This window comes from Sceloporus undulatus, chromosome 6 (assembly GCF_019175285.1).
Source record: "Sceloporus undulatus isolate JIND9_A2432 ecotype Alabama chromosome 6, SceUnd_v1.1, whole genome shotgun sequence".
In the NCBI taxonomy this organism is placed as follows: domain Eukaryota; kingdom Metazoa; phylum Chordata; class Lepidosauria; order Squamata; family Phrynosomatidae; genus Sceloporus; species Sceloporus undulatus.
Window position 1 is genome coordinate 89,184,989 of NC_056527.1, and position 16,325 is coordinate 89,201,313.

The following is a 16,325-nucleotide window of genomic DNA, read 5'->3' on the forward strand; positions in this document are numbered from 1 at the left end:
GACATGAATATCTAGTCATAACTGACTGTAGGGGGCGGTGCTCATCTCTGTTTCTAAGCCAAAGAGCCAGCGTTGTTCGAATGTGGCTAGCATGACTGCACTGAAAGCTGTTATCTTCCCACTTAAGTGGTACCTATTTATCTACTTGCATTTGCATGCTTTTGAACTGCTAAGTTGGCAGAAGCTGGTACTAGTGATGGGAGCTCACCCCATCATGCAGCACTCGGGCCGCAAACTGCCAACCTTCCAATCTTCTGATCATCAGAGTTTGCATCTTAACTACTAAGCCACCACATCCTTGGAAGAAATCCATTGGCTGCAAAAATGTACTACAGTCTGGATTAGGTCCAGCTTTAAGATATGAAATCATGCCTGCAACAGTACTTTAAGGACATTCCTCACTATCGTGGCTATTCGGTTATTTCTTTATTTCCTATGTTTATCCTGTTTCTTCTTTGAGTTTCTGAAAACAATTTACTAGGGGTTCCCAAGAGGTTTCCCATTCAAATGCTAATGGAGCTGAATCATGGTTTGCTATAATGACACACCAGCATCAGGTATATTTTTACTATTCTCTGGGCATGTCAACTATGATAAGTGACCACTGGATTTGTGGTTTGGAAAAAAAGTCATTTGCATGAGGAGCTTTATACAGTGGCATCACTACTGCACTAGTGGCATCACCCAAGTGCACTAAGTCATGACATCACCACCATACACCAGTCAGGCTGCCTCAACCATGGTGATGGTAAAGTGCTCTTGCCACCTGACAGCCCCTTCTGGGTCTGGCAGGGCTGCTAAGTGAGTGGGAAAGGGAGGTGACTCTCTTTCCTACCTGGCCAGCAGCCCTGCCAGACCCAGAAAAGGCTGCCGGGTGAGAGCAATATCCAACCACTATCAGTGACTCCTGGTGGGAAGGGGCTACCTTCCAGGTCTAGAGGGGCTGCTTGCACAGGTGGGAAAGGGTTTCATACTCCACCAGTAGACCCACCAGACCTAGAAAGAGTTGCCGAGTGGTAGCAGCCTCGCCAGTAGCCACAGTTGATGGATGGCAGAGGCTGGTCAAGGGGGTGGCCGGGGTGTGTGTCATTGGATGGATCAGGATGTCTGCTCCACTGGGTGCTCACCTGCTCTAAGCTGTCACGCAGTGTGCTCAATATTCTTTGCACCTCCTAGTGATGCCCCTGAGTTTATGAAATGAACTTAGGTGGCAGGTATTTTTTTAAAACACACACAGATGCACACACACACACACACACACACACACACACACACACACACACACAGAATTACAGTGGCAAAAATGTCCTCAGAATACAATGGTAGATTTGAGCAAAATTAAATACTGCCAACAAATAAAGCAGAGTGAACAAAAAGTTTATGACTATTTTGGAAATGGTGGCATGGAGCTGAAAAGTAGCAGTGTTCAAAGCCTTCTTCACCCACCATTTTCTCCTGCAGATTGATTCATCCAAACTACTTCCCTACACCTTTGAGGAATTCTAGTACATATTTTACCTTTGGAGCTCTAGATTTCAGAAAATTGCAATGGAAAAGTAATGCAAGTTGTGTTATTTGTTCATATTTTGTACGGAATGTAATTTTTGATCTTATCTGCTGTATCTGCCCATAGTTTTGTGATGCATACTTCATTCGGAAATCGTCAGCAGCCAGCTTGGTATTGTCAATCTGCAGAATGATCTGAGTGTTGTCAAGTCGTGCTGCAATAATCTGGAAAACAACATGGGTGCAGAAGACAAGAGGTTACATATTGAACTGGCATCAGTGAATCCAAACTAAAAATTTAGAAGCTAAAATACATGTATAATGTGAGGAAAGATATCTATGAGAAATTCAGGCACTTTGGTTTATTAGGCTATTTGATAAACACAATAAAGTTTCAAACTTTATCCAGGGTCATCTTCTAGTTGTGCCATTTTGGCACATGAGCATTTGGCTAAATGTTCTGGAAAGACATTGGCTGGCTATTTTGCTGCTTTAGACAACTTAATATTGCTCCCACATTATTTGTACAGAAGTAAACTGGACTCACAGTTGAACCTTACTTCAGCACTGTCAATGGGACAGTGCCCTCCACTTGGCCCAATAATCTAGTTCATGGGATGTTTCCACAGAGGAGAAGTAATGAGCGCTTATGAGAAATGGCCAGGCTGCATTTACTGTTTCTGTCTCCTTAGCATTTGCTGCCCAAGGCAATTTCTTCACTCTGCCCAATGGTGGGGTGAGCCTTATGAAACAAGCTGTGTAGAACATACCCACCAACTCTCTTGTTTTGCCAGGGAGAGTACCCTCCAACTGTCTCATTGTGTCAGGGACAGTCCTGATTAATTCTCTGTCATCCTAGGGCTTCTTAGAGATCTTGACTAAGGAACAAATACACCAATAGCTTAGAGAAACAAAGTAAAGCCTTTATTATGGGAACTCAGTTCTAGCGATAAGAATGGTGGTTTACAGACCGCCCAAAAGGGCGGTCTGCCGCCTGTGTTTGCTGCACGAGGGAGCCGCCTCCCGTGCAGCAAAAAGAAGTCCCAAAAAGCGGCATCTTTTGGCGGTGCGCTTATGACACTGCAAGGTGCCAATGGCGCACTTGCGGCATCATAACCGTGCTGCGATTTGCAGACGCTAAGCATCCGCCACATCAAAATGGCGGCACCCATGTGTATAGGGTGCCGACATTTTGTACATACTAGGTACTAGGGTTAGAGTGTCTGGAAGGAACTCCCTTTCCTAACCCTAGTATGTACCTAGTATGTACTTTTTGCGCGTCTAGAACGCGCCAATGTTACTTAGACTGCTATTCTAATCCATCTGCATTCTAGGGAAATTCTGAGAGTGTTCTGGGAAGGTGAAGTGGAAACACTCCTTTTCAACAACACATGCGCAAGTCCACAAGTCATATTCTCTCATAGAGCTTGATAATGGTATCTAGCCAATGGCTTGATAAGGGCCTGTTGCACTTCCAATAGAAATATCAATCTGCATGGAGCTTTGGGCCAATTCAGCATGGTTATTCCTCTCAGATCCTGGGGAAATTAGTTTTTTGGACCACTATTCTTTAGCATGGTTAGCATGTTTGGGTAGTAACTTTTCCAGGCTCTCCTACTCTACAGCTTCATTTAGTTTTAAAATAATAAGCATCCACTCCTTACACATAAGCAGCCACTTTAAAGTAAATTTGACCTTGCTTCACCCCTTTTTTGGTATCATGGAATAATTCTAACCTTTCTGAAAGTAATACAAATGTAACATGCTGATTATTGAGGTGAATTCTAATTTAGTCAGGTTTGTCCAAATAGTGAATATCTGTGTAAAAGCTTTAACAGCTTCTCATTTTTAGAAAACAATGTGGTCATGCTAAAGTCAATAACAAGTAGAATATAGACTCCTTGCTCCCACTGGTTCAATAAATGGCCCTTCCCAAGTGTCAGTTTACTCTGTATTTACTCTTTTGTGGGTGTAACTTTATAGAGAGATTAGATTAGCTACAAGTGAGTGATAAAAAAGGGATGGAACAACTGACTTTAAAAAAAGATGCATGTATAAGGCAATTTCAATCAGCGATCGGAATTTCAGAGTAAGTTTTATTTGTGAGTAAGTGTAAATAAGTCAACAGACAATTACAGGCTTTTCCCATGTGACCTGAAAATAATTTGTTGTTTGTTGTTAGCTGTCAACAAGTCAACTTCAATTTATGGTAGCCTTATGAATGAGACACCTCCATCACCAGCCCTGCTCCATCACCCTATCATCACCATCTCCATCACCTGATCATCAACAGCCTTGTAAGACTCAGGTCTTGCAGACACAAGGCCATGAAGTAAATAAATCCTTATTCACTATTAATGCCAACCCATATCTTCTAAGATTTCCATTTCCTGAGTAAAACACTAATTATCTGACTCAAAATGTCCCATCCCAAGTATTGCAATGTTGATACATTCCATTTCTTGTTTTATTATGGGCCGGAACAGACTGGCAAAAAAGTCAGCTTCCCGGCAGCTTGGGGGAGTAGCATATACACAACGCATGCCCCCAAGCTGGCAAGAAGCCAGTGTCATGCCACCTGGCCATTTTCACAGTAGAGGCCGCATGCCACAGGAGTACTGCAAAGCTGCAGCGGTGGCAGAAAAGCCAGCTTTTTGCCGTCTGAACAAGGAGCAGCTTTCTGCTGCTTCTTTTTGCACCAGCAATTAGTCAGATTGGGGCCACATTGTGTGGTTGCTGTGGCACCACAGCACATGGCTCTGCAGCAGCCCTAGTCTGGTATTTTTGGGTGGTCTGTTTCACCCCTATGTCTACCTTCCCTGATACATGCTTCTCACATTTTATGTTCCTACAAATGTGTTGTGCAGCTTCAGTCTTTCCTTTCACCTTTGAGCATACCAACAGCTAAACATCTTTTAGGCTTGACTCCAGCTGCATCTTTAGTCACAGAGCTACCTGTAATTGTCCTCTTTTGTACCACAGTAGCACGCTGAGTGCTATCTGAATCGCTGATCTCTGAATCTTCTGGCACTATCTATTGTTTCATTTTGGATTGTCTCATCATTAGATTTTAATGGTAAAAATTCAAGAAGGTTTTATCATGCCTCCTTCTGCCTGTCTGACATGGGAGATCCTACCAGCAGCGGTGCTGCCATCAGCATAGTCTTTTGCCTCACAGGACCACACAATCCCACCGCCACGGAATAGTAATGGGTAATAAAATACCTGGCATTTTATCCTGTTTTGTAACACACACACACACACACACACACACATCAATAACAAAGTGGGTGTCTCCCAAGGGAGGGTTTAGTAGTGATCTTTGAAAACACTGAAAACAGAACAATTATACTGATACCTTATCTTTTCTGCAGTGTGCTCAAAGTGACATATATAGCTCTCTTTCTTTCCATTCACAATAATCTTGTGAAGAATGTCAACCTACAGCAAAAATGGGGGTTTGAATTGGACCTCCATACCTCCTGAGACTTTTCCATCTGGATTGTATTGTGATCTGTAGGCAGTTATATTAGGCCCCTCTTAACACTGCTGAGGTATTGCTTTACTATAATCAGTTGCAAATTGAATGAAAGCTGTCATTCTATACAACATGATTTTATCTAGTGATGTCTCCCTGCCAAATAAAGCTTGTTCAACAATTGCTCTCATGTAAAATAGTAGCTTCCTCCTTCCAACCTTTATCTCTGTTCTTGCTTCCTGCTGATCTTAGTAGATTACTGATGGATGGCCTGATATTTTGCCTTTTGAACAGGTTGCTTATTGTGAATGCCTATCCCTGTTCCGGAAGGAGGGGGAAACTTTAATTAAAGGGTTTCTTTCATCATTCTATTACATTTTTGTCAGTATTTGATCCATGTTCTACTATGATGTCTTTTCATTATTTTTTGCTTGTTCCATTTGTTTTTAAAAAGCACAATTTAAAATTTGTAAGAAGTTAGTTGCATTAGCCTTGAAAAGCTGAATTGTGGCATTGCCCTTTGAATTATTTAAAATAGCCACACATGAGGTGTGATAAAAAGGTGTTTCACAAGAACAGTACTTGTTATATCTCCCTTGTCTATACAACTACTGGGGACTGCATGTACCTTGCCTTCTTTTGCTTGTAAGACATTGGTTGGAATGGTATATCACAACCAAAAGGCAACTAATGTTATTGTTATGTGAAAACATAACATAGCTGAAAAGAGTATGGCTCCACATAAGAGCCTCCCTGAATTTTGAGATCCTTGGTTTCTCTTGCTCCTTCCACCATCAGATGGCTTCCTACCAGCAGGCAAAGAACTTTTTATTTAGGCAGTCCTTTGACTATTAAACTCATGTGGCAGAAGGGTTTTTTAATGGGGTGTGTTGCACCCCATTAAACTTTTGTGCAATAATATTTTAGCTGTACTTTGTTTTAACTTGTTGAAAGCCACCTTGTCTACACTTACTAAGTGGAAAAACATGCTAATGTGGTTACAACTCTTCTACAAAATTTTAAAAAGACTGGGGACTTTGTCACATGAGGAAAATCAGGGGTATAAACAGTGAAAATCATGTGAAAACTGCGCAATCACGATTAACATTTTCACACTGTCGTGATTAAAGTGCCATTATCTTGGGAACAAACAGGAAATAAACAGCAAGAAATCATTCACGGGGAAATCCCATGAATGATTTGTTGCTGTTTATTGCCTGTTTATTCCCAGGATAATGGCTCTTTACCTGCATTGTGTGTGAAAATGTTAATTGTGATTGCGCAATTTTTGCTGTTTAAACCCTCGATTTCCTCCATGTGATAAAGTCCTAAGAAATGTTTATTTCTCACTTGCATTCTTACTGGGGTCAGTTCCAGGTTCTAGATTATGTAAAATAAACTGAATTTGTTTAAATCGTAGAAGCCTTGTGTAGTATGAATTGAACGAAATCTAGTAATAGGGGGAGAAACATCAGTTTTGGGGGGAGAAAATCTGAGTGCTAGTTTTTGGGATTATATTAGGATTGCTTTTTGGTTTCTTTATGTTTTAACTTGTGTTTGGGTGTGTGCTGTTGTGTTATTTGTGTTTGATAAAAATGATTTTATTTTACTTTATTTTATTTTAAAAGGACTAATGTGATTGTATGCAAAGGTACTGTCAACCAGGCTTTTTCAAGAGCTATACACTCCATGTTCAGGGCTTGGATGAATCCATACATTTTGTTTTCTTTCACGTCTGATTTTTTTTTAATCAGGTTCTTTCTGTTCTGGATATATAGAAATATGTGAATTTTGTAAGAAACATATACTTTCCAATCAGTTTTCACATATAAATCCACAAAAATATATAGCAAAAAAGACAAAAACATCCATCTGCATCCAAACTGCCCTTCACCCAAAAACCAAATGCAACAAAAATCAAACCACATCTTACCTTGTTTCTGAGGTCTTCAATTGTTTTGTAATAATCACTGTAGTCTTGTCTAGCAATTGGGGAGCTTTTCTCATACCACTCCCGGATCTGCTTCTCAAGATGAGTGTTGGCATTTTCTAAGGAGCGCACCTTTTCCAGATAGGAAGCCAGACGGTCGTTCAAATTCTGCATGGTAAGTTTCTCATTGCTGGCAAGCAGGAGGTCATTGGTGGAACCACTGAGTTGAAAGCCACTGCCATATCCACCATAGTTGGCACTTGTGGAAATGCGGGTGCCATAGCCACCAGCCCCTCCGTGGACGCTGGGCGTCCGGTATTTTTTAGCGGATGATGTTCTGTAGATTGAACTGGTTAGGCTTGGCCCAGAAGGCTGGAAAGAAGAACTTGTGCCTTTTAAGTAAGTACTACTGGAGAGAGCCATTGGTAATTTTTTTGAATGAAGTAGTTGAGGAATTGCAACTTCTGCAGAGGTTACTGTACACAGAATGCTCTGTAGGGCAAAATTCATGGATCTTTATAATGATGTTTAAAAAGAGGGCTTGGCAGGGTTAAACTCCACCTCTGAAGATATACAGTTAAGGTGCTGTTGACACGTCCAGAATTTTACCCCATACTATCACCAGGTAATAAAGGCGACCTTTAATCGACAGTTCATCACTTAATGAACAATTTACCTTTGCTTCAGTCCAAAGTCTGCATAGATCCTGGTTCTGTTGTAGTCACTGTAGAGTAAAAGTACAACCCTTTGAGTGATTTATAGTACTAGGACCAGCCCTATAGCCTACCACAGTCTGTGTAATGTGCCCTGCCCTTTCTTTCTCTGGACAAGGTATGTAAAGGAAGGTATCACTTCCCAGTCCTGGGAAATGTTGAAAGTAAAGAAAGTCTGGAAGAAAGGAAAGGTGGTGTACACATGTCAAAATACTCTTTGCCTCCATTGTTAAATTGCCAAATAACCTCCACAGAAATGGAAGCTTCTAAATCTGTCAATCCTTCTTTATTTGCAAAGAAAGCAAATGCAATCTCAGTTCCTAAAGTTCTGGCAAAAGATCTGTTCCATGAGGACACAAATCAATGGATCAATGATCAGGTCCATTGTTGATCCATATTAATGTAGACGAGAGCTTGGAATAGCTAGTTTCAAGGGACTACGGTTCTACAAGCAACACAAATAGCATGGTCTGTGGCCATGCAAGCCAAGGGATTTTGTAATACAAAAAAGTAACTTTTCCAAGCCCTGATGGAGAGAGCAGAGGGCTTGTATAGTAGTCTGATGTTGTTGCTCCATTTACAGTAGTTTTGCTCCCAGCCCATCTTAAACTAGAATCTTTCTGCTTTACGAAACAAACAATTTGGAAAAGAATGCAGTGATAATCTAACTTTATACCAGTTTGTGAAACCCATTTTCAGAAGTTCCTGGAAAGTCACCATCCAACCTCTGCATGCATACTTCCAAAGAGATTTTATGCGCTATTGAAATGCTGCATGTAGGCTCTGTAAACACAAGAGTGGCCTGTTAATAGCTTTCTGGATGCTGGTGAAGACCTTCTTTTTAGAAAGCCTTTCAGTGTGCAATTTTCATTTACTTTGTAAACCGAGTCCATTTCACTATATATTCATTTTTGTTTTGATGTTATGTTGTACATTGAAAGGATGTTTTTAATTGTTCAGCTATGATAGGAAGTCACCTACAGCTTCCCAATGCTAAGATATGGACTGGCAAACAATTTAACCCTATGTTGTATTGTTCATGAGGTTCAAGCAATTGGTTGTTGTTCTACAACAGGGATATAAGTTTTCACTTATTTCATTCTGACATTCTTAAGAAGGTAGTAGAGCTACGGAAATATTGTATGCATCATGTATTTTGTGCATTTTGGTTGGTCCAATAAAGGTAATCACTGTTTTGTGAAATTTGGATGCTATTGGACTTCATTCTGACATGGAAGAGTGAATATTATCAAAACATCTTTTCTTGACTGGATGAAATTTAAAGAGTATATTTATATGTATAGATTATTTTTCATATTCTGAGAATTTTTGCAATTGATTTGCATAAAACCCTTGTTTTCTTCAGCCAAAAATGGCATGAACATTACTGAAAAATACTACAGTATTCTGTGTTGCAGAAATGCTACAGTAGCAGAAAGACTAGTATTGTATGTCTGTGGAACCTGGTGTGACAAAAAAAGGCATACGCATGGTGTGACACCATGCGTATGCCTTCTTTTGTGAGTTGTGCAAGGAGGTAGCTAGTTCCCTTTTGACCAGTGGATCCCTCCTCACCAGTGTCAGCCTGCTTTGAAGAGCAGGAATGTAGTCTCTTGACTATTTAATTTTGGTCCTGCACATCATAGAAACAGGCCAGTGTGGAAGTGGGGTTGGAACATTTGGAACATTTCTTTTCCTTCTCTGTGTGTATCTATGGAGGCTGGGAAGGGGTGTCTAAAATTGTCCATTTCCTCCTTTCTGCCTCACTCCTCATATACAAGGATATCCTTGTTTTTATTTGCGAAGGACTAGGAAATGTGTTGGGAGTTCTATTCAGGTATATCACGCAGCCAGGTGGCATATAACAAATACAAAAGAGTGCAATTTAAAGCTATAATAGTAACATAGGCTTGGAGGGGGGTTTGCAGCATGTATGGCAGATGCATAATCTATAGCCAAAGTGCTTCAGGGCCCAGCAATTACATTAAGTGATTACCTTTTCACGCTGCACCTGTTACGAGATTGGCTCCTGAACAAGGCGCAGAGTGTTCATTGTAGGTCTGTGCAGAAAGCTTGGGGGCAATGGAGTTGACAAAGCTTCCTTATTCAGAAAGTCTGACTGTTTTTCATTATTCCATTGCAAAGGTGGTGAGTGGAGTGCTCAAAGAATTTTTGAACACCTGGTTTCAAAAAAGATAGAAACCTGTATTAATCCTGTCAAATGGGATCTGGTGTAATGCTGTTGGTGTTACGAGGTTTCAAGTCACTTCTGACTTATGGTGACCACATCATGGCATTCTCTTGGCACGACTTATTTAGAGGGGTTTGCCATTGCCTTCCTCTAATGCTGAGAGTTTGACTGGCCTACAGTCACTAAGTGGGTTTCCATGGCTGAGTAGGCTTTCAAACCCTGGTTTTCCAGGGTCCTGATCCAACACTCAGACCTAGTTTACATAAAATTAAATGATCAGATTGGGTTACAACATTGGAGATTGTTATTGATTATATAATTATAGATCTAGAGATTTTGCCATTTCATATAAGGGACACCATGTTACTACACCATTGAATATAATAGGACTTGAGCATCTATGGATTTTGATATCTATGGGGGGGGGGGTTCCTGGAACCAAATCCCAGTGGATATCAAGGGCCCACTGTACCATGCTGGCTCTTTTCCTGTTCATGATACACCATTTTATCTTTCCTCTCACCTGCTTGTGCCCCCTGCCTCTCAGTATTTTGTGACTACTGAGCAAATATACAATTATCTTTGTTTTATGTTCCCATTCTCCTTTAAGATATTTTTGTACTTCTGGTAAGCTTGGGCTTTTCCTGAGCATGCTGTTATTTCCTTCTGGTGTATGGATACTTTTTGTTATAGACCTAATTGCATGGATATTGTTTTAAAATATGCACTTTTTATGAGATTAATGTGATGTTGTGAAGTTCAGATGGAGGAGATTTTGTACCTTGATCAAAGTTGTGAATGTGTCATGCAAACTGGACATACAACTGAGTCACTGCAACAATAATATCATTCATTACATGTCTGTCTTGAGAGAGTCAGTAGTTTGCAGAGCTTTGAAGTAACAAGATACAAGTAGTTATTTGCAATGAGTTACATTTGCAATGAGCTAACCAGGATGCTTATCAAGTTAGATTCCAAAAGTAACAGAATAAATGGAAACAGAGCAAATTTGTTGGTGTAATGAGTAAACTTTGTAGCCAATGTTAAAAGTAAATGGACATTTTGAAACAATTCAGAGTCATTTTGGCAAGAATTTAAAAACATTGTACCAGTCTTTTATTAATCCTAAAGTTTTTATTAATGTAATGGAAAATAGGGATGGAAAAGAAATGTGCTGGGTCTGTATTTCCCAAACTCCAAGGCAGATAACAGAATATCTTTATGCCTTGGAATTTTTGGAAGGAGATACAGACCCAACACATTTCTTTCCCACCCACTTGTACATTTATGAGGGTTGTGACATGTCTGGGCAATAAATAACTGAATACAGAATGAAAAATGTTCATGCAACAAAGTGTGAATGTGAAAGTTATGCATGACAAAAACCTGTATGTTTGAACGTTGCGCACAAATATGCCTCTGTCTGGGGGAAATGTGTAGAAATTCATATATTAGTACAGATGTATACAAAAATATGAACATTTTTTGAAAAATATGCACAAAATTAAGCACAAATTTCTGTGTGGAAAGGGAGGTGTTTCATAACTTGATATAGAATCCAAATGGGACAAGAATACCAATAGGATTATAACAAATAGAATAAAAATGCGATTAACCGATTTCTACAACCCTAATTGGCAGCCAGGGTACCCTTTTACACCCACCAGGAAACATTGTTCCATGAGATGGAAGTGGAATGGGGGGCTGGCTGGAGGAAAAGTTTGAGAGAACATTCTGCAAAGTGGCCTTCTTTTTCAAGGAGGTGAGGAAAAGAAATACAGTCGTCTTTTCTAATTTGCTGACTAGGAGTCCATGGTCTTGCTTTTCATGATGGCAAAGTCGGGAGGGATTAAAATGACATGCACACCTGTGATGTGCCCACACAGCCGCACACGGGAGTGCACACTCATTATAATTGATGGGCTTTGAATATATTCAAATTTATTCCCCTGTGAAAATGGAGGAACGATTGTATTTTGGAAGTTTCCTGAAAAGGAAAAAATTCCGTTAGGCTCTCACTGACAATAAGGTTGCTCTCACTTTCAGTCAGGCTAATTTAGGCTGGAAACTGGCAAGACATTTCTGCAAGTGGAGATGCTAGGAAGCCTCACCTCCATAAAAATCAGGAGAGACAAGCACTTGATGGATTTGTACAGTTCCTGAAGCAGGGGCTATCCATTTCTATGTGGGTGTAACTTGTTAGCGTAAAAGGAGGAACAGAGTTCACGAGAGCATGTTTGATAGTCAAATCTCTTAGATAAGAACTGTAGAAACCCAGCAACATCTCTTTTATTTGTTTATGAATAAACCTGTAGGTATGGCAGGAGTGGAAGGGAAAGTGTGCAGATGTCCTTTTTTCTAGATTCAGACTTTTCACCCTTCATTGTTAATCAGTTATGAAGAGCTGCATTGAAGCATTGAATTAGGTGGCTCCAATGCCAGTGGGGCACTGGGTTTTAGTCCAAACTATAAAGGAGCTGTCTCTAAAATAGGTTCTGTATCATGGAGGATACATTTAAAATTAAGACTATAAGACAAAGTGGCTTCATTGGGGCTTCAAGACTGAAGGTGTCACTCTGTTCTGAATGCACCTACAAACTGATTCATACCTGATATCTTATGATCAGTAGGAAAGGGGGAAATCTTTTTCATTTGCAGTTTCCTGCACAAACATGTATACCAGAATGCAAGTATCCTTTTGTTTTCATGCTTTTTCTGAATTTTATAGGATGTTTCCCCACCTTAAATTCCATACTAATATGCTTACATTGGGAAACATAGCATACAAAAGGGGAAACTGCTTGCAAAATATGCATATATTACAGAAAATGTATGCAAAATGCACTCTAAAATGCTCACACATTTTAATGCAGGAAGAATATTTGCCAAATGTGGGAAATACAATGAAATAAATGTGTGCTTGAAAATATATAAATATTATAGAAAATGAAACAGATCCATCCATTGCTAACTGTTTAAAAGTCTAAGGATAAATTCTGCATAGTTTCATTGTGTCATTGTTCTGTCATCCACCATGACACTACTTTTCCATGATGGTGGGACTGTGTAAGAGTCTATGCTGCTGGTAGCACTGCTTTTGGTAGGGTCTCCCATGTCAGACAGGCTTTTACGGAGGAGCCAAACTAAACATGCCAAACAGCTACTGGGCAGCAGCAGAAGTAGGGAATGATACTGGCAGATGACCTCTGAGAAACTTGACTGCCCATTCTAGGAAAGTGCTGAACATCTGAAATACAGCACAGCTGACCAAGCACCTCATGGGCATAGCCTTGTCATGGCCCTGGAACTTCAAATCTATCAATCAATGATCATTCAGATGAACCAGATGGAGTCTTAATGCTGATTGATTGGATGTCAAATTCATCATGATTGTGCCAGGGCCACAAGCTCACAACAAATGGACTGCCATATCAAAGGAGGTGTAGTGTACCGAGCAAAATGCTGACATGATGGCATTATTGACTGATGTACCCTTGGGGTACAAAAGATGGTGAATGAGTCTGAACTCTTCTGGGACCTTCCTGTACACCACTCCTAATTGTGAAACCCTCCAGTTGTGGAAGCGTGGTTTGGAAAAAGGACCCACTACCCACCCTGCTTTACATTCCTTCTCTATCTCCCAAGCCACCACCTCTAGTAGGTCTTTAGCTAGCTGATTTGAGATTGCTCAGATCAAAAACTGCCTGTGAGCCTGCTGCTTGAATCCTGAATTTTCCTGAAAGCCCTCCAAGATGAACCTAGCTGCTTTTTTGTTGGTATAGAGTTCCAGCAATGGAATCAAGGTATTCAAAGAAAGAGATGCTTCCCCCATTCTTATTTCTGTGTGTAGTACTGAGGTTCCCCAGATGAAAGGTAACCTAGGGTACAGTCTGAGGCAAAGCTTGCAGCTGTGCTTGAACTTGCACCAAATGTGCTGCATTTCCCCTGCTTAGGGAGTGCTTAAGTGCACTGATAAGCAGTATGGAAATGTACTTGCTATTGCTATTGCTAAAAAGCTTCCCTGCAACCTGGTTGCAACCCTTGAAAATATGTATTGATTTTGGAGCAAGCTAACTTACACATTTGGAACGTTAGCGTGGAACAGTGATACAGGGAAGTAATTGGATCTTTTTACCACAGCCTTTTCAACAGCATGACAAAGGTGAAAATCTACAGCAGACAATGCCGATGACTCATAAAGGAGTGTGTGGAGTTTTGTATGCCATTGGGATTCATTCAAGCACTTACTTATAAAAACCATTAACACAGAAGAAGGATACACCTCCTTTTGTGCCAGAACTCTCATGTGTTGCTTTCATTTAAAAGTACTTTTTAAAAATGCAAATCCCCTTTTCTTGCTCATGATTCAGTAGTGAGGCCTTCCTAACTATCCAATATTAGATCAAGACTGGGGCTGCATCTACACTGCAGAATTAACACGGGTTGACCACATTTTAACTGCAATCGCTCATTGCTATGGAATTCTGGGGTTTGTAGTTTTGTCAGATATTTAACTTTCTCTGTCAGGGAGCTCTGGTGCCATAACAAACTGCAAATCCCAGGATTCCATAGGATGGAGCCATGGTAATTTAAGTGGTGCCAAATGGCATTAATTCTGCATTTTGGTCTATGACTGTAAATAAATAAATGATGATGAAGAAGATGAAGAAAAATATCCCGCAGTGTGGCAGCAACCTGGATTTGAAAATACCACTGGGAATCAGTAGTCAAGGACAGGTACAAACATGTTCTCTTGTACAATCAGAATACCTGACACTATGGAAGATTTTGAGCATGTTCCATGGAAAGTGCAAAGAATATTTTTTCCAGATCTTCTCATTCAGGTGGGAAGTAGAAGAAAGCCTGAAGGTGGAGCCAGTAGGGATCTACATCTAGAGGGATTGGAATGGCACTTGGGTCTTGGAGCCTCCAGTGTGGTGTAGTGCTTTGAGCATTATACTCTGGAGACCAGGGTTCCAAACCTGCTCAAACAAGAAACCCCACTTGGTGACCTTGGGCAAGTGATACTTTCTCAGCCTCACAGGTTGGCAATGGCAAACCCCCTCTTAAGAAACTTGCCAAGAAAACCCTGTGATAGGTTTGCCTTAGGGTCACCAGAAGTCAGAAGTCACAACAACAATAGAGATTATTGCATGGGAAAATAGCCGGGTTACATGCAGTTTGTATTCATCTCTGATGGATCTTATCTCACTGCCCCATGCATGGGCAGTAGGCAGCCCATATGTAACCCAGACTTCTTCCACAGTTTTTCACGAATGGGATTTTTCTAAGCCTGTTTTCCCATATAATTATCTCCCATGACTTTTGAATACCTTAATAAGGTTGTGATGTTTGTTTGATTAGTTTGGGAACTGAAGGAAGACTGTACACTTTAAACTGCAGGAGGTTCCACACTAGTTGGTGGAAGGTGTGGGCAATCTCTTGTCCATTTCAGTAGAGGGCTTCAGCAAAAAACTTCCAAGTATACTTTTCCTGGTTTGCTAGAACATTGCCAGAGTTGCTTATCTTTCCAGACAGCATGTAGCCTTTTGAGCCAAGGTGGCTCATGAAGGGCAGATGCACAAAATGATGATCAAACAATGCTCTCTGGCATATTTGTCCTGTGAGGACTTCCATGCACTGATGTCCTACACACAAACCACAGAGATGTGGCTTTCCTTTTAGTGGATCCTCAAAGCAATTCAGTTGACTTCTTTTTCTCTCCTGACATATGTACCTATAGTCTTTTCTCACTAGATGTCGCCATCTGCTTATATGTTACTTCTATCTTAAAGGATAGAATCCTTCTTGGAAGATAACCCTTCATACATAGAAAGTATAATTCCTTTGCTATTTTATGTTAATCTTTTATGACTGATAGAGCAGAAGAAATGGATGAAGTGGACAGGCACCTGAAATGCAGAAACATTCATGGCCTTTCATTCTGAGAAAGAAGATAGTTTAGGGATCATTGAGGAGCCATGTGTTTATTTCAGGAATACAGGGATTTGCTCTGATCAGATGTGTATACAGCAGATAATTCTTTCTCATACTAAGTTTATCTGAACAGACATAGGCTTCCAGCAAGGCTTGATATGACGCATAGGCAGATATATGGGCCCTCTTCAGACGGACCTTTGCGGCGCCCCTGTCACGTGCTAGGGATTGGCCAAGGGCGCACCGCCCATACCGGCCTCACCCCTAGCATGTGACGGGGGTGTCAAAATGGTGGCGCCCTGTACACACGGGCACCGCCATTTTGATGTGACGGATGCTTAGCGTCTGCACGTCCCGGCATCATTGTGACGCCGCAATTGCGCCATCGGCACATTGCGGCATCACAAATGTGCTGCAAGAAGAACCTGCAGTTTTTCCGCTGCGGCTCCCACGCACAGCAAAACAAGGTGCGGATAGACTGCCCTTTTGGGGCAATCTGTATTCCAATATATATATATATATATATATATATATATATATATATGGAACGAGAAGCTAAACCAATGTGTT

The 16,325-nt window shown here is 40.7% G+C and overlaps 1 protein-coding gene across 2 annotated transcripts in view; it reads right to left on the minus strand.

Moving 5' to 3' along the window:
* The window catches only part of LOC121934287 (keratin, type I cytoskeletal 42-like), a 15,190-nt gene extending 8,087 nt beyond the window's left edge, over nucleotides 1–7,103 (minus strand). The window contains exons 1-2 of one of the 2 annotated variants that reach the window (XM_042474635.1): nucleotides 6,918–7,103; nucleotides 1,649–1,731 (exon numbers count right to left, since the gene is read on the minus strand). In XM_042474635.1, the coding sequence (XP_042330569.1) occupies nucleotides 1,649–1,731; nucleotides 6,918–7,088 (254 nt within the window). In that variant the 5' untranslated portion in view covers nucleotides 7,089–7,103. Of the gene's footprint in view, nucleotides 1–1,648; nucleotides 1,732–6,907 lie in introns of both variants that reach the window. The other variant, XM_042474636.1, reaches the window with a different exon arrangement.
* Nucleotides 7,104–16,325: the final 9,222 nt, after the last annotated feature.